At 43.4% G+C, this 19,306-nt stretch overlaps 1 protein-coding gene across 1 annotated transcript; it reads right to left on the reverse strand.

Moving 5' to 3' along the window:
* Window positions 1-539: 539 nt before the first annotated feature.
* LOC308384843 (gap junction beta-7 protein-like) lies at window positions 540-5,109 on the reverse strand. The gene is made up of 3 exons (XM_080863475.1): window positions 5,059-5,109; window positions 2,162-2,646; window positions 540-1,411 (listed from the first exon to the last, which is right to left on the reverse strand). Exons 2-3 carry the CDS (start codon window positions 2,549-2,551, stop codon window positions 986-988), a joined length of 816 nt encoding a protein of 271 aa, XP_080719601.1. The 5' UTR covers window positions 2,552-2,646; window positions 5,059-5,109; the 3' UTR covers window positions 540-985.
* Between the last annotated feature and the right edge of the window lie 14,197 nt (window positions 5,110-19,306).

Genomic DNA, 19,306 nt, shown 5'->3' on the forward strand with positions numbered 1-19,306 from the left:
AAAGGACTTGAAATTCAAAATTTCAGACTTGTGACTTTACTCGGACTTTTACACCAGTGACTTGAGACTCGACTCTGACTTGCCTGACATTACTTGAGACTTGACTTGTGACTTGAGGATAAAGACTTGAGACTTACTTGAGACTTGCAAAACAGCGACTTGGTCCCACCTCTGATTCCTGAGCCGCAAGACCACATTAAAATAATAAACACTGACTAACTCGCTATTTCCAACCGAAATGTTGCTAAAGAATAGCAACAGTTTACAGTGTAACACTTAGCTAACCACAGCAGACAAATGAATAACCGAAACTAGTTGTGGTGCTGTTAGTTACGTCACATTGGTCAATAAAAGAGAAACTCAATAAACAACATTACTATGTTATTATGAAGACAAAAACAAAATATAAAATGTGGGAATTCAATACTTGTCCGTAGTTGAAAGCCGTTACTTTTTGACAGCGTCCGTAAGGGCAAAAATGACGACGTCCGGTTTCCGCTCACCATTGGTGCATTGTCCTATCTATCAAAACCGCACCCGTGTCCTCTGCTTCTGATTGGACGGTAGCGTGAAAAAACGGATGACGCCAGAACAAATATGGCGGGATCATATGGGTATCTCTACTGTAAAGTACTTGTGAGTGACTCAGTGTGTAATGCTTTGGTGAATAAAGGGTTTACTTACAGCATGTGCTTTTCCTAACTGACAGGCAGTAACCATAAAAGGTTACATAAAAACATGAATACAGACACACACATCATACACATATAAAGCATCATTACTCAAAAATAGCTTCCTTTTCATCTGCAATTTTGCTGTCGATTTCCATGCAGAATATCATATAACAAAGTTTTATTTACAAATCACTGGGTATTTCTTTGCCGTTGAGTAACAGTTCTGCAAGCCGTCGGAAGGATGCATTTGCTTCCAGTAGCACCTAGAGTTATTCATTTAGTTTTTCAGAGTAGCCCGAGCAAGATGATTCTTATTTCATAGTTGGTGTCTCCTCTGTCTTGATGTTATTCAGGTTCTGGTTAGACACTGTTGGATCCACTCTCAAAGATGATCTAGACTTGTGCCTTGGAAAAGCTGCTGACAGTGGCTTCAGCTCGTGTGTCTCTGCGGACGCCTGCCTGTCTGCATCTATTTTCCTCTTGATTTGTTTCTTGACTTTCTTGCAGATGAAGTAAAACATCTCACAGATGCACATCAAGATACAGACAGCAGAGGACACCACCATGAAGAGAGTGAAGATCTTCTTCTCTGTGGGGCGGGATACGTAACAGTCCACTATGTTCGGGCAAGGATCCATTGAACACTTTAACAAACGTGGTAAGTCGAACCCTTCGTAGATGTGGTAAAGGATGTACAGGAAACCAGCATCAAAGCTTGCCTTTAAGATCAGGCTCACCTATAAGAAGACAAATGAGTGTTAAAGTAGGAAAAATCTCATGGATTGCTAATGACTGTGTTTGACAGAATTAATTTTAAATGTTCACTAATTGCTGTAACTTATCCCAACCATTTGTCTAAGCTCTTGTTATGACGATTAATTAGTTTAAAAAAATAAATAAATAAATGACCCTATGAAAAAATTGGAACATAAATGAGGATTCTTCAACCTTCTATAAACTATATAATGAAAATTCCTGATATTTACCAAAATCAGTCAAAACAAAAGTGAACACTTGGTAGAGACGTTTCTAAACAGCAAATGAAAGTGAAATTAAAGACAAGAAAAAAGACACCATGTTACAGACATAATAGTCCCACATTCCACTGTAGGGATATATTATATGGCTGTTTAAAGGAAGCCTTGAAAGCATAGAACCACTTAAAATAGAGTTTCTTTCAGTATCAGATCGATACTAGGGTGATATGATCTGTACTTTGTTTCTATCCTCTAAGTTCAGTATATATATATATTTAGAAATAAAAAAATACATCAGACATACACTGTGAAAAATATCTGAATGTCTTTGCAATACTTGATATTGATAGATACCAAAATTTGCATTATCGTAGACCACTCTTGCAAAGTCACACAACTTCACATCAGTTTGGTGGAGCTTGTTGCTCATACATTATAATTGCAAATCTCCTTCCATGTGTGGCATACACAATAACAGTGGAATTAAACTTTAGCACCCTTCATTCTTACCAGGTATGTCCACCACAGCCCTCCACGTTTCTTCCCAGGGCGGGCATACATGTGTTTACCCTCATGGGTGGTGGTGTACTTTAAGTCCTTCATCTCTCGATATTTGACATGGGCAACAACCATCAGCGACGGGCATGTGACGAAGATGAGCTGCAGGGCCCACAGGCGGATGTGGGAGATGGGGAAGAAGTGGTCGTAGCACACGTTGGTGCAGCCTGGCTGTTTAGTGTTGCATTCAAAATCTTTGCTCTCTTCACCCCACACTCGCTGAGCCGCCACCACAAACACCATCACCCGGAAGATGAAGACCACTGAGAGCCAGACCCGACCAAACACTGTGGAGTAATTGTTGACCCCACTGATGAGGTCCTCCAGCCAATTCCAATTCATGACTGCTGTCTTGGAGGGGGACAAGGGGACAGAAATTTGAGGAGTATGTTTGACCTCCTGAAGAGATCAGGTGGAATGAAGTTCCTGATCCAAACCTGAGCAATGAAACAAGAAAATATGTTAGAAGAATCTTTGTAGTTAAAATACTTGAAGCAGTATGATGCCAGTCAGTGGTTTGTAAAGTCCTGGTCCAAAAAGTTAAATATAATAAAAGCCTCTAATTTAAGTTAATGTCCTAAATAAAGATAGAAAGAAAATATTAACTTCAAGTACTGACTGAGACTGTAGTGTTTAGCTATATACAATGAGATCATATGCATGACACACACACACACACACACACACACACACACACACACACACACACACACACACACACACACACACACACACACACACAATTCTGTTTTATTCATTTAGTGCTAAATAACAACAACAGGTGCACAGTAAGGTAAAGACCCTACAATAATACAGAGGAAACCCCTACAATCATATGACCTATTTGAACAACTGCTTAGGCGACAGTGGGGAGGACGAACCCTCCAGAAATAAAATGCTCAATGTGGAAGGGAGCCAGTGATTAATAATAACTAATGATTAAATGCAGAGAGGTGTATAAACACATGGTGAGTGAAGTAGATGAGTGAAGAAGTAAAATTCAGAGCATCATGGGAAGTTCTTCAGCAGTGTCTGTGAGTTTTGGAGCTGGTTCCACAGAAGAGGGGAAGAAGAGCCCTGATAGCTAAAGGCTCTACTTCCCATTTTACTTTTAAATACCCAAGGAACCAGAAGTAAGCCTGCAGTCTGAGAGTGAACTTCTCTATTCTATTGAGGTGATATGGTAGTATGAGATCTTTCAGATAAGACGTGGCCTGATTTTTCAAGACCTAGTATGTGAAGAGAAGGATCTTAAATTTAATTCTGGATTTAACAGGGAGCCAATGAATAGAAGCCGAAGTTAGAGAAATATGCTATCATTTAGTCCCTGTCAGTGTTCTTGTTGTAGCATTTTGAATCAACTGATGACTCTTCATGGAATTCTTTGAACATCCTGATAATAACGATTTGCAGTAGTCCAGCATGAACTTTCAGTTTCACTCTGAGACAGGGTCTCTGGAGGCCAATGCAATGCCATCCAGTGTATCTGGTTATATCTAGTTAGATACATATTTCAAAGATTTTTTGGGATGAATATAATAGATGTATTAAGCTTAGTAGTGAGTTCAAGCTGACATAATGGCTCAGAAGTCATAGCAAACAAAAAACTTGACATGGAGTGTGCCTTTAAAGATTTCAGTATTTTAATTTTTTTATCTTGTCAACTCACAGCACTATGATCATCCTGTACATTTAGTGGCTGATGTTTGTCATGTGTGTGCCAAACTGTGTATGAGTGCGTTTCTTGGAGTATTTCTACAACAGCAACTACGAAGCCACTGCAGTTTTTTTCTAGTAATGTTCCCCAAAACTAACAATTACAAACATGTAAGCTATTCTTAATTACTGATGAGTTAAATATGAAGTCTCACGAATTAAGCCATTGCGACTGCAAATATGTCAGCTGTTATGTCAAATATGTCATGGTTATTGCTCATTATTCTTTTGCTTTTCTTTTTTAATCTCTGTCTCTGTCTGTCTATGATTCTTAAAGGAAATCTTCTGGCATCATCTTAAAAAAACAGCTACAGATGCTTAAAGGATTTATAAACACACAGCCTACTACCATCGTGCAGTTGCTATTCATTGCTATTCACAAATGTAAAAGGCATGTGATTTTTGTTCATACAAAATACAAACACAGACTGCAGTGATTCTCAGTGAATAAACAAAACCTCAGAGAGAAGAGCATATCTTGCCTAAAGGGAGGTGACCACAACTTGTTTTTCCGTTTGCTTTAGATGCAATGTTGCCCTCTCTCTTATCTATCTATCTTTTTGCATATGTTTCTCTTTCACTTCATCGTGACAATGCAGACAGCTTTCTCAGGTTGTCCCTATCTTAATTAAATGTCTTAAAGAGACTAGGATAAATTAACATCCATAAACATAACAAAGATTACACTATGGCTGCAGTGTGACACATGAACCAATATAATTCAGACTATTCTGGCACTGCCACAGATGTTTGAATACAACTTGCTCTACAGGTTGAGCAAGTTGCCACTTTACCACTCTAACTCTGTTTCGCTCACTCTGTGGACTCCTTTAGAAAGCGGTTGAAAACATTTATTTAATCCATTTTTCTGTTAATATTCTTTTTTAATTTCTCTTTTCCAATTGATTTTATTATAACGTGGTTCTCTTGGCACATGATACAACAAGAACCGAATGAGTGAGACTTGTGCCCTTTTTATTTCGCCAGGCCACTGCTTTCCTACTACTATATTTTTGTCCTCATCCTTTCTTGTATTAGTCTGAATTTAAAACAGAACTCAGCAAATGGGCTACGAAACACCTGTTTCCTTGATCCATTAATTTGCGCAAATATAGACATATGAAGCACCTTACCCTGGACACAGGGAGCACCATAAATGTATGAATGTGATGTGTCAGCTGCTGTTGCCTCAATGCTCACTGACTTGGTTACATCTAGACCTTTAGAGGGGGTTGGCTTTGAGGTGTGGCCTTGCTGGTAAACACAAGGAACCAGAGGGAGATAGGCGGAGCGTCGCTTAGAAAAAGTTACATTCTCTCACCTGACGGTTTTAGTTTGCATGTTGGGCATGAAGAAAACTGCCCCAGGGTATTTTGAGGAAAAACGAGAAGTGACAGAGAGACAATGTCAGAGAAATGGAAGGGAAATGGAAGGGAAACCGTGATGCAGAAAGATAGCAGCACAGCAAAGAGAGAAATGATGCAAAAAGTTGGTTGATGATACATAATGATAGCAAATATATTCAGCAGAAAATGTAGGTGGATAACCAGACCGATCTGCATAGGTCTGATGCCGACATGTGATGCAAAAATGGATGCAAATAAGCACATTACAATACAGAGTGTCTGATTTATGAGAAAGAGCGAGGACCTGGTCTCTGATTTCAGGCATTTACCTTTAAAATACTTTTTAGTTACTTGCATTGACTGCCCCACCACTGTGCACAGTGATGATTATATAGCCTAAATAGAAAAAAAAAAAGTGGATTCCAGGCTGCACTTTCTTCGCCCACTCAAAAGGAAACTCTGTTACAGTAGTTTGAAGTTAAAAAGTATCAGGGAAACCAAAGCTGCTGGACAAACTTATGGACATACCAATGTATGGAAATAAAGTAACATGGACAAAGGCACTCAGGCTGCCTTGACATCCACACAAGACTGTATCCACTGCGTGGCTTTCTCACGCAAACTACTCTGACAGGCTAACCTGTTGGGTGGCGACCCTTCTGTTTTTTGAGGCTGCTGCGGCGCAAGGAGAAATTGAGATGCCTGATGATTTGGCTGCAACCCCAGGCCCAGGCTGGGCAGGAGCAGACCCTCAGCCCATCGGAGAATGTGAGCTTTTCCCCCATGCTGGAGTCACCTGGGGAGGAGAAGATAACGAGGATGGAGATGAGGAGTCGGCTGACTCAGAGCTCCTGGTGTATGACTACGAGGAGGAAGTCTCTCTTGGATCTCGACATGCAGGTCATGTGCAAGCGCACAGCTTCTAGGCTCAACATCCCATGGCCCGCTGTACAAATCGAGGTTGTAAAATCTCGTAAGATTTTGCCTGTTTTCCCGGAGCTACTCAATGAGATAGCAGTGACGTGGAAAGCAAAACCTTACAGCGAGAAACACCGCATCGCAGGGAGCTCCCTGCTGTCGGATTGAGGGGATGGAGTTTATCGGCCTCCACCAGATGCCACAAGTGGAGCTGTAGCGAGCCATCTTCACCCAAAGACGTCTCTCCCCTCCAAGGCAGACCGCTTCCATTCTAGCCTTACGGATAAGTGTTACAAGGCAGCGGCTCTGACTGTAAGAGCCCACAACTATGTTTAGGGATTAAAATAAGTTGCCATGGTTCACTCTCTTCTCTTATTTGTTATGTGATCAGGACAATTCTGGAGAAGGTGGCCCTGCAGGAGAAAGTGACCCCCTTGTAGGCCGGAAAGAAATGAGATAGCTTAAAAAAATATACAAAGTATGTATGTGTGTTATCACGAAGATTATTCTTAAGAACACAAGTTAATAAATGTGCAATTACTAAGAGTTTTTGTGTTGTTTTTATTTGCCTACTGTATTTTTTTTTATTTCCTCTGCCTTTAGGATTGCAAGTATCCAGGGTCAGGAGAGGGAGTGATTGGGATTGCAACTTGGCCCTGGTTTGCCCCCATGGATGAGGTGATAGGACAGAGGCTATCTATTAGGCCTCCTGTCCTAATTCCCTCTCTCCTATATGCTATATTACTACTACTATATTACTTGTAACTCTGTAGCAGACAAAAGTTTGATAAAGTGCCATGTAAAAAAAAGAAAACAAAAGATTAATTCCATAAGTTTCAAAGAGATTTACTTTATATATTTTTTATAATACAATATATGTGCACGAATGACTGGTAATAATTGAAACTAGCTAAGTAATTCCTAAATGTGTGTAGATGAAGGGAAATAATTTTACCTGGGTATGATCGTGTCTGATGAGCCTAAGGTACAAGACGTGCCAGCGACAATGATAAAGTTTTTCTAGCTTCTCGAAAATTAAAAACGTACAAAAAAACAGGGGAACATTTCTGTGTCCATTTTAAAGTTTTCGTGCTGTGGCGCCAGCGACCAGAAAAACGCAGAAGGGCGGACTTGAACGACGGCTAGAAGGCTGTTCAATTTCACAGCCACTCCTACCCGGCCGTGATGGACTGAGTAGTCTTCCTCATCCAGAGAACTCCCCTAAAGAGCTGGCAGCAGGGTGGTGATGACATCTGAGCAGCTACAAAGGTGGACAACCAAAGATCCCATACTCTCCCGAGTGCATGAGAATGTTCTGAGAGAATGGCCCATAACACAGCATCCTAATTTTAAGCCCTACAGACAGAGACAACAGTAGCTGAGTGTGTAGGATGGGTGTGTGGTGTGGGGGGCTAGGGTGGTGATACCACAATGAGGTCGATGCCCCCTGTTGGAACAGCTACATCATCCACACCTGGGAATGAGCCACATGAATGGCTTGGTCAGAAGCTACATATGGTCGCCACAGATGGAGACTGACTTGAAGACAAGGTGAAATCCTGCGGTACGTCAAGAACATAGACACAGCCCTCAAGAGGCACCGCTACACCCCTGGGAGTGGCCGGAGAAGCCATGGAGGAGAATAAATATAAATTATGCTGGCTCTTTTTTTGGGTAAGATGTTCTTAATAATAGTGGATGCCCATTCCAAATGGTTAGATGTGTATTCAGTGGCATCAGCTGTATTAGCTGCAACCATTGACTGCTTGAAAAACTGTTTCAGTACACACGACATGGCCTTCCTGAAATAATGGTCTCAGACAATGCCCAGTGTTTCGTAAGTGCACAAACTAAAGAGTTCATGGCAAAGAACGGCATCACACATGTCACCTCTGCTCCATATCACCCAGCATTCAATGGGTTAGCAGAAAGGGCGGCACAAACTTTCAAAGAACTTATGAAAAAGAGTACTGGAGACACAGTGGCAATCAAGTTAAACAGGGCTCTGTATAGTTACTGAATCACACCAACGTCCAAAACAGGGAAGTCTCCCGCTGAGTTGATGATGGGCAGGAAGTTGAGGTGTACACTTGATCTCAAACACCTCGACTTGAAACAGAAAGTGACAACAAAACAGGATAGCCAAAGACTGTGTCATCATAGACATGCCAAGGAGTGCATGTTTGTTATTGGAGACACAGTATATACCAGAAACTATGGCGGGGGACCCAAATGGATACCAGGACAGGAAATGATGGAGCCTGTTTCCTACGTGGTAATGTTAAACTGTTATAGACTATTAGACTATAGGAATAACCTAAGACTGTTGGATTGGTTAATTATTTAGCGAGTGAAATTTAAGTAAAGGCTGGGAAGGAGGTTGTGTTACATTTTAATAAAGGTTAAGTTTTTCTTAATGGGTATTTTGTGTAGTAATTAAAGCTACAGGGTAGTTTCAGTTTAAGGTGGGAGGAATGTTATGATGTAGCAGGGATTTGTCCTCCACGGGGCAACAGTTGTTGGAGAGCAGTGCCAGTTTATTTGTTGCGCATGCCCCAGTTTGATAAATAAAGAAGTGACTGTGAGGTCAACATGGTCTCTGTGGTTCCTTAGTTTCAGGATATCACAGAATCCTTGGACTAGGAAGCAGTCTCCCCAGGCCAGACCTCAAGTGGCCCCTCCTCCTCCTCATGCTGTTGCGACCAGTAGGAAGAAGAAGTGGCCTGCCTGACGGCCTCTCCTCTAGGGGAGAGCTAGCCCAGCTTTCCCCCCTTCACAGGCTGCTTTGCCTCCACACAGCTCTGTTTCAGAGCAAGTTCAAGACATGTTCGACACAGAGTGCATAACTCAGGCCAGCGTTCCTGTCACTGGACCCGCAAGAGGGAAACAGAGCCAAAGTTTGCAGTGTTGTTTCACAAGCGTTTCTCTCATGCATTCTGTATTAAAAAGTTCCCGACACGCATATCCAGGCAGTTTGCCAAGGGCGCTGTCAAGTGATGTAAACACATGAAAAAAATCAAACATGCTGAAAAACAGAGCAATGCTGTCTGCAATAACACAGCATATGGAAACTCGGGTTTCCACGGTTATGATAATGCAGACGAGCCCATCACCTCTGTCACAGGTAAGGGAGGTGATGGGAAACTGGGATGGCGTATATTTCGCGCGGCAACCACAAGGGGATGCCAACACGCTATCATCGGTGAAGTGGCCAGTGAGCCTTCTGTCTCTCCGAATAAAGAGCTGGGCTACCTGTACTTAGTCAGCATGGGTGTTGAGGACATTGGATTCCGTGTCCTGAACCAGCATTTAAGGAAATACATGTCACACGCTCTCCACAAGTAGAAGAAACCAGGTTTCCTGTCTCAGGGGCAGTTTCAGCCAAGAAGGTGATCTCCACAGATGCCTCTCTTTTGTGCTGGGGGGCCGCCCACAAAAGCAAAGCAGTAAACAGGGGATGGGGCCCTCACATGTGCTCTACCCACATAAACTGTCTGAAACTCATGGCAGTTCACCGGTCGCTAAAACAGTTTCTCCCTTGGCTGAGGGGGCCATCATGTTTTAGTGAGGACAATTCCATGGTTGTGGCCTACATCATCAGACAGGGGGTTCTGGGGTCCCCCAAGTTACATACACTGGCACACAGACTGATAGTGTGGAGCAGTGTTCACCAGCTGTCAGTGAGAGCAACTCACATGCTGGGAATCTTCTCTCCAGGGGCAACTCACTGTACAGAGACTGGAAGCTTTACCCAGAGGTGGTGAAGAAGATCTGGCTGCGATTCAGTCAGGCGACCGTGGACATTTATGCATCTGGGGAGACTGCTCACTGTCCCCTGTTTTACTCCCTGCACAATCCGGAAGCTCCACTGGGGGTGGATGCTCTAGCTCACGAGTGGCCAATAACCCTACTCTATACTTTTCCCCCCAGTGGCCCTCATTTCTCCAACTCTGGCCAGAGTGAGAGAAAGAGGTCACTCTATGATCCTGATAGCCCCACACTGGCCAGGGAAGCACTGGCTGGCAGAGATTTTTTAGCCACTTTGGCCGTTACCACTACGCAGAGACCTCCTGTCTCAGGCACGGGGGGAAATATTCCACCCCCACCCAGAGAGACTAGCTCTATAGGCTTGGCCCATGAGTGGTTTAACCTGAACACAGTGGGGCTCCCTCATAGTGTTTTTTTTTTTTTTGCCTGTCCCATTTGGTTCTTTAGCCATCAGAATTGTTGTCCGAAGACCAACAAGGATACCCAATGGCTTTATTTTGCCAAATGGATCATCGTGGCATTGCCGTATTGGTCCATTTGATCGACCTTTGTTTTTATTATTTATTTTATTTTATTTTCAGTTGTTACAGACGGGACAGACATGAGTGAGGGATAGGAAAGGGAGAAAGAAAAAGGAAGGAAAAGAAAAACAGAACGGGAGAGGGACAGTGAGAAAGGGGGGGGGGGGGAATCTTCTGGATCACCTGTTGAGAGAAAAAGAATAGAAAACAAGCAAAAAAACCAAAGCAACATACTAAACACAACACCATCGCATTAATCTAGCTAAGTGTAAACAGCAGTAAATACTAAATATTCAATGTTGTTGTGCAGCACGCAGGACAGACAGCGCACAATGTGCTTTGAAGTAGCAGCCAAGAAAGGTATAATTTAAGTTTATGAACAGTGAACACCCGTGTGCACACCTGTGTGGATCAGCGCGCTTGTATTCAAATGGTTTCCACATGTAATGGTCTGCAAGAGGATGTAGAGAGCCATAGCCCCGTCCCCCAGGGCATGAAGCAGGCATGGAGGAGATCCAGGCCCCAGACATCCAGAGGCCCCAGAGTGAGAGCCCAAGGAGGACCACCGGAGGGGCATCCGTGCCACCCTCATGGGAAGGGCTGAGGATCCCCAGACGAGGCGTCACCCAGTAGCCACCGAGCAGAAGCTAGAGGGGGCTGCACCGGCGTGCCCGCCGGCTCTGCCGGCAGCCAGCTGTGCCAGAGTGAACCGAGCCGCAGGCCCAGAGGCTGGAGGCCCGAGGGCCCCCCGCACCCCAGAGGAGGCCTGACCGAGCAACAGGCGCCAGGCCCCGCCAGGTAGCCACCGGGAGTGAGCTGGTACATACCTGAGCGCCCAGCCCCGGACACCAAGAACCACCAATGCACCGACCCCTGAGGGCATCAGTCACCAGCAGGGAGTGTGGTGAGGGGAGATAGGCCTTGGAGGGCCTGGGAGTTCCCAGAGAGGTGGAGTCTAAGACCCGACCTGACATATAGACACAGACAAACAGGCACACACAGACACAAACATGCATTCCCACCCTCATGCACACATACAGTGGGGCAAAAAAGTATTTAGTCAGCCACCGATTGTGCAAGTTCCCCCACCTAAAATGATGACAGAGGTTAGTAATTTGCACCAGAGGTACACTTCAACTGTGAGAGACAGAATGTGAAAAAAAAATCCATGAATTCACATGGTAGGATTTGTAAAGAATTTATTCGTAAATCAGGGTGGAAAATAAGTATTTGGTCAATAACAAAAATACAACTCAATACTTTGTAACATAACCTTTGTTGGCAATAACAGAGGTCAAACGTTTACTATAGGTCTTTACCAGGTTTGCACACACAGTAGCTGGTATTTTGGCCCATTCCTCCATGCAGATCTTCTCGAGAGCAGTGATGTTTTGGGGCTGTCGCCGAGCAACACGGACTTTCAACTCCCGCCACAGATTTTCTATGGGGTTGAGGTCTGGAGACTGGCTAGGCCACTCCAGGACTTTCAAATGCTTCTTACGGAGCCACTCCTTTGTTGCCCGGGCGGTGTGTTTTGGATCATTGTCATGTTGGAAGACCCAGCCTCGTTTCATCTTCAAAGTTCTCACTGATGGAAGGAGGTTTTGGCTCAAAATCTCACGATACATGGCCCCATTCATTCTGTCCTTAACACGGATCAGTCGTCCTGTCCCCTTGGCAGAAAAACAGCCCCATAGCATGATGTTTCCACCCCCATGCTTCACAGTAGGTATGGTGTTCTTGGGATGCAACTCAGTATTCTTCTTCCTCCAAACACGACGAGTTGAGTTTATACCAAAAAGTTCTACTTTGGTTTCATCTGACCACATGACATTCTCCCAATCCTCTGCTGTATCATCCATGTGCTCTCTGGCAAACTTCAGACGGGCCTGGACATGCACTGGCTTCAGCAGCGGAACACGTCTGGCACTGCGGGATTTGATTCCCTGCCGTTGTAGTGTGTTACTGATGGTGACCTTTGTTACTTTGGTCCCAGCTCTCTGCAGGTCATTCACCAGGTCCCCCCATGTGGTTCTGGGATCTTTGCTCACCGTTCTCATGATCATTTTGACCCCACGGGATGAGATCTTGCGTGGAGCCCCAGATCGAGGGAGATTATCAGTGGTCTTGTATGTCTTCCATTTTCTGATGATTGCTCCCACAGTTGATTTTTTCACACCAAGCTGCTTGCCTATTGTAGATTCACTCTTCCCAGTCTGGTGCAGGTCTACAATACTTTTCCTGGTGTCCTTCGAAAGCTCTTTGGTCTTGGCCATGGCGGAGTTTGGAGTCTGAATGTTTGAGGCTGTGGACAGGTGTCTTTTATACGGATGATGAGTTCAAACAGGTGCCATTCATACAGGTAACGAGTGGGGGACAGAAAAGCTTCTTACAGAAGACGTTACAGGTCTGTGAGAGCCAGAGATTTTCCTTGTTTGAGGTGACCAAATACTTATTTTCCACCCTAATTTACAAATAAATTCTTTACAAATCCTACCATGTGGATTCATGGATTTTTTTTTCACATTCTGTCTCTCACAGTTGAAGTGTACCTCTGGTGCAAATTACTGACCTCTGTCATCATTTTAAGTGGGGGAACTTGCACAATCGGTGGTTGACTAAATACTTTTTGCCCCACTGTATACAAACACTCAGCACTCACCCAACGTAAGGACTGACATAAATGGACATGTACACACAATCAGACTCCCCAAACATACTCTATACCCCGGGTCCAGGTCTCCCCTGCACCCTGGTGACGCACCCGCACCCCAAGGCCCTACCTGTGTGGGTGAGTGTGGTGGAGCGAGAAGAGGGAGGTAGCCGGGGATGGGGAGGAAAAAGAGGGAGGGGAGGATGCCCCTCCCTCGGGCCAGCTCCCCCGCTGACCCCAGTAGGCACCCCCGTCCTCTGGTACCCACCAAGGCAAGGGAGCCCAGGTCCATCCAGACCGGGGCCTACGGTAGCACTGCCAAGCCCCACAGGACCCGGGGCAGCCCACCCTACCCCACCGCAGAGGAAACTGTACCCACCCCAACATTCAATCATCTCCCAGACTACACAAGACAACAGACACCCAGGTTAAGTTTATTCTCCACCTCTCCTATGTCTCTCCCCCACCTGCAGAGTGGACTCCTGCAAGGATGTAACAACCTCCCCGCCAGTTGAAGAGCCCCCCAGTTAGGCCGATGCACAAGAGGCCCCCTGCGCCAGGGCTGAGCCCCCGTGCACCCACCCGCTCACAGCCTCGGTGACACTCCTCATAGTGTTAAAGTAAAGCACTATACAAATACAGGCCATTTACCGTTTTACCATTTATCGTAACTATTCAGTGTTCTACAGCATCGTCTACTAGGACGCTATATGAACAATAGTGGCGTGTGTTTGAAAGCTGGTGCTTAGAATAACAGTCCATCCCTTTTCAGTGCTCTGTGGCAGTGATTCTGTCATTTCTTCAGGCCCTGATTGATAAGGGCAAGGTGTATTTGGCAGCAATTTCAGCCTGCCATAGTGGTTTTGAGGGAGTTGTCTCCTTAACAGTTGTCTCTGGCAATCCAAGAGTCAGTATTTCTCCCATAGACTCAAGGTTATGTGTTCTCTGAGTAGCATGAGTGAGTATCTCACCAGACCACCCTCCTTGCTATGGAAGCGATGAAAAGATGTGCTTGTTTTGAATTATATCTGACGCTCAAATGCAATTATGCCAGCACTTACAGGCTGGCTAAGTGACGCCCATGTCAGGAGGGGCTAGTGCAGGGGTCAGCAACCTTTAAGACCCAAAGAGCCATAGACCCGGTTTCCACGCAAAAGAAAACACTGGGAGCCGCAAATACTTCTTGACTAAAATGAAGATAACACCGTATATACAGTGGGGCAAAAAAGTATTTAGTCAACCACCGATTGTGCAAGTTCCCCCACTTAAAATGATGACAGAGGTCAGTAATTTGCACCAGAGGTACACTTCAACTGTGAGAGACAGAAAGTGAAAAAAAAAATCCATGAATCCACATGGTAGGATTTGTAAAGAATTTATTTGTAAATTAGGGTGGAAAATAAGTATTTGGTCACCTCAAACAAGGAAAATCTCTGGCTCTCACAGACCTGTAACGTCTTCTGTAAGAAGCTTTTCTGTCCCCCACTCGTTACCTGTATGAATGGCACCTGTTTGAACTCATCATCCGTATAAAAGACACCTGTCCACAGCCTCAAACATTCAGACTCCAAACTCCGCCATGGCCAAGACCAAAGAGCTTTCGAAGGACACCAGGAAAAGTATTGTAGACCTGCACCAGACTGGGAAGAGTGAATCTACAATAGGCAAGCAGCTTGGTGTGAAAAAATCAACTGTGGGAGCAATCATCAGAAAATGGAAGACATACAAGACCACTGATAATCTCCCTCGATCTGGGGCTCCACGCAAGATCTCATCCCGTGGGGTCAAAATGATCATGAGAACGGTGAGCAAAGATCCCAGAACCACATGGGGGGACCTGGTGAATGACCTGCAGAGAGCTGGGACCAAAGTAACAAAGGTCACCATCAGTAACACACTACAACGGCAGGGAATCAAATCCCGCAGTGCCAGACGTGTTCCGTTGCTGAAGCCAGTGCATGTCCAGGCCCGTCTGAAGTTTGCCAGAGAGCACATGGATGATACAGCAGAGGATTGGGAGAATGTCATGTGGTCAGATGAAACCAAAGTAGAACTTTTTGGTATAAACTCAACTCGTCGTGTTTGGAGGAAGAAGAATACTGAGTTGCATCCCAAGAACACCATACCTACTGTGAAGCATGGGGGTGGAAACATCATGCTATGGGGCTGTTTTTCTGCCAAGGGGACAGGACGACTGATCCGTGTTAAGGACAGAATGAATGGGGCCATGTATCGTGAGATTTTGAGCCAAAACCTCCTTCCATTAGTGAGAACTTTGAAGATGAAACGAGGCTGGGTCTTCTAACATGACAATGATCCAAAACACACCGCCCGGGCAACAAAGGAGTGGCTCCGTAAGAAGCATTTGAAAGTCCTGGAGTGGCCTAGCCAGTCTCCAGACCTCAACCCCATAGAAAATCTGTGGCGGGAGTTGAAAGTCCGTGTTGCTCGGCGACAGCCCCAAAACATCACTGCTCTCGAGAAGATCTGCATGGAGGAATGGGCCAAAATACCAGCTACTGTGTGTGCAAACCTGGTAAAGACCTATAGTAAACGTTTGACCTCTGTTATTGCCAACAAAGGTTATGTTACAAAGTATTGAGTTGTATTTTTGTTATTGACCAAATACTTATTTTCCACCCTGATTTACGAATAAATTCTTTACAAATCCTACCATGTGAATTCATGGATTTTTTTTTCACATTCTGTCTCTCACAGTTGAAGTGTACCTCTGGTGCAAATTACTGACCTCTGTCATCATTTTAGGTGGGGGAACTTGCACAATCGGTGGCTGACTAAATACTTTTTTGCCCCACTGTATTGTTTTTTTTTTTTACCTTTATGCTTTGTGTGAACAACTAAGGTGTGTTGCTTATGAAATCCATGAAGTGCTAAAGAGAAAATTACATTTTATTTATGTAATTAACACATTTTGAACCATATAACAAAAGGAAAGACACCCAGCTGAACTAAAATGATCCATGTAGCAAACAAAAACTGTTGTGAGACGCCACCCTTATATTGCCTTTGGGCTTTTGGAGCCTTGACCTGACTTTTAAAAAATAACTTGTAAAAAAAAGCACTATCCTGCTAAAAAATGAAAAATACTGCCTAAATATGTATTTTACCAGGTTAATGTGTGTGGCCGGGTGCGGTCTGCAGCACGGCTGCAGGGGAGGTGGACGCACCTGAGCGGCACACGCAATCACGCCTCGCCGCCTTAACGTCTGTGCTATCTATGCTGTTGTTGGTATATGTCGGGCTGTGAGCTGAAAAGAGATGCTGAAAAGCACATTCATAGAAACACCATCGGGTCTGCCTTGATATGTTTACAATGGGACTTCTGCTCCTGAACCTCTGCGCACAGCGTCTGCAAATCGGGGCTGTACATTACTGTCACAATAATCTTCCAATTTAGAACTAAATAACTAACATAAATAAAATACACTTCAGCTAAATACTTCGAATTCATTTTCCCAAACCACGCAGAGCCGCACTATAAGGACTACAGAGTCGCATGCGGCTCCGGAGCCGCATGTTGCCGACCCCTCGGCTAGTGCCTACAAGACTGGCCAACATGATTGACGACAGGCAGGGCTGTGAGTACTCAGACTGTGTTTGTTGAATGCAATATGGATAAAGTCTTGCAGAAGCTCACAGCTCTGATAGATGTGGTGACCAGTGACGGACATTAGACCAACTGCGAAATTGGAAAGCAGTTGTTCGCATTAACCCAAACAACCATCTCCTTTACTAATGCGGCTCTGGAACAACAAATTCTTCTCCCTGATAATGAGACTGTGTTTTGACTCTCTGCCCCCATCCTTCAAGGCCACCTGCATCAGCTGGAGGACTTACTTTCGATAGTGAAAGGACACTATCTCAGCTGAATACAGGATACACATACACATGCACATGCACACACGTACACAGACACGCACAGACACCGGAGAGCATGCTGCAGGACTGGATGATGCCTTCTACACTAGCTTACTCTCACCCCATCCACCCCTGTTGCTTGTCATGTGTTTCAATGGTGTTAAGCTGTGAAGATTCATCTGATGTGTGTGCTGAGGAGTTTTTGTTTTCTGTCCTCATAGTGATCCCCTACTAGGAGCTCAGTCTGAGTAGAGTTCTCTTTTTTTTCCTCCACACCCCTGTTGTGTTGCACATTTCACTGTTGTTGTTTTTTTTCAAAGCTACCTGTTCTGACCTGTCTCCTCAATGTGGCACAAATAAAAGGGAGGTTAACATCTAACAGTGTTTGTTTATTGTTAAATAATGCAGAATTTTTATATTTGCCAGTTTACAAGAAACTGTTCGTGGGTGAATAGCAGTTGCACAATGTGTTTCGTAAAATTTAAAACAATATTTCATGAATGAGAATGTATAGGATCAGCAGTTTAAAAAATGTTTTTTCAACAGTCTTAAAACAGAAATCAGATATAATAGAAATTCAGTTATAGAATAACTAGAAATGCCAAAAAGTTGAGATTCTTCAGTGCATGTCTTTCTACTGATTTATTTTTAAAACATTTTGCGTATTCAAGCATTTACTTCAATGTTTTAATTTCAATCAATAAAGAGGTGTCAAATGTGTTCTTTAGATGGGAACCAAACACCTGTTTTTTGCATAAATATCACAGTCAAAATATTAAAAAAGAAAAACAATATTACTTTTATAAAGCTATTTATACTGGAATATACAACTACAGCCCCACTTAGATTCCAACAACAAAACTAAAAGGACGACTCAGGAGACCAAAACAGTTAAAAGGCTTATTGTAGAAGGAAATATGATAGAGGGAGCTACATCCCAAGGAAAGAGCCTATACGTTTTTCTCATACCCCCATAAAGTACACTCCAGGTTGGATTATTTTTTTTATGTTTAACACTGATAGACATAGAATTCTTAGATGTAACCTAGGAGTAAAAGATGTATCAGACCATGCAGGTGTTTACTTGTCTATACATTTGGAGACTGAAATAAAGCAGACTAGCTGGAAGCTGAATACGAGTTTGTTAAATGATACCAATTGTATACAATTTGTAAGAAATGAGTATAAAAACTACTGTGAACAAAATGATAATCAAGAGGTGTCCCCAAGTGTTACATGGGATGCATCCAAAGCGGTAATGAGAGGAAAATTGATCATGTGGTCCTCGTACAAAAAGAAAGAGAAACAAAGGCAAATTAATGAGTTACTACTTACATTAAAGAATTTAGAGACTAAACACGCCACTGTTGAAGACTCTCAAACATTGGAAGAGATAAATTTAACAAAACGTAAATTAAATGATATATATGACAGACAAGAAGAACTAAAAGCCAGATTTGTTAAGCAAAAGTATTATGATTACGGCCCTAGGGCAAAGAAACTATTAGCCTGGAGAATTAAAAAACAACAAGAAGAAAGAGGAATTTACAGTATAAAAGATGATGAGACACAAAAAATGTGTTACACTGCTAAAGAAATACAAAACTCATTTGAAAACTATTATAAAAACTTATATTCAGAGACACAAAAGGCTGACCCTCTAAACATTCAGAAATTTTTGCACTCTCTGGATTTACCTAATATTGGACGGGAACAAAACAAAAGACTAATGCAACAAATTACTAAACAAGAACTGGATAAAGCCATTGCGAAAACAAAAACAAATAAGATGCCGGGTATGGACGGATTTACATCAGAATATTATAAAACCTTTAGAGAGTTATTATCACCACTATTATTAAGATGTTTTAACTATGTGTTGGAGGGAGGGGAGTCACCAGCATCCTGGAGACAGGCAATCATTTCAGTAATTCCAAAGGTGGGCAAGGACAAAAGGGAATGCAGTTCATATCGACCAATTTCAATTCTGAATATGGATTATAGATTATTCACCTCAATAATAGCAGAAAGGCTTAAAAATACTATACCAGAAATTATTGACGAAGATCAGACAGGATTTCTCAAAAACAGACAGATACAAGACAGTATAAGACGTGCCTTACATTTAATGGATTATATGAATAAATCCCAAACGGAATCAATTGCATTAAGCCTTGATGCAGAAAAGGCGTTTGACTCCGTCCAGTGGGATTATTTATTTTTGGTTATAGAGCGGTTTGGTTTCGGAGACCCTTTTATTCAACTGATTAAAAATTTATATTTACCTTCAGCAAGA

Source organism: Rhamphochromis sp. 'chilingali', assembly GCF_963969265.1.
Source record: "Rhamphochromis sp. 'chilingali' genome assembly, chromosome: 17".
NCBI lineage: Eukaryota > Metazoa > Chordata > Actinopteri > Cichliformes > Cichlidae > Rhamphochromis > Rhamphochromis sp. 'chilingali'.

What these genes read in the sequence shown, in the direction of transcription:
- LOC308384843 (XM_080863475.1), bottom strand. Translation starts at nt 2,551, where the DNA reads ATGAATTGGAATTGGCTGGAGGACCTCATCAGTGGGGTCAACAATTAC. An exon ending in GGCTGTGGTGGACATACCTG is followed by an intron (nt 1,412 to 2,161) that starts GTAAGAATGAAG and finishes GTCTTCTTATAG; the next exon opens with GTGAGCCTGATCTTAAAGGC.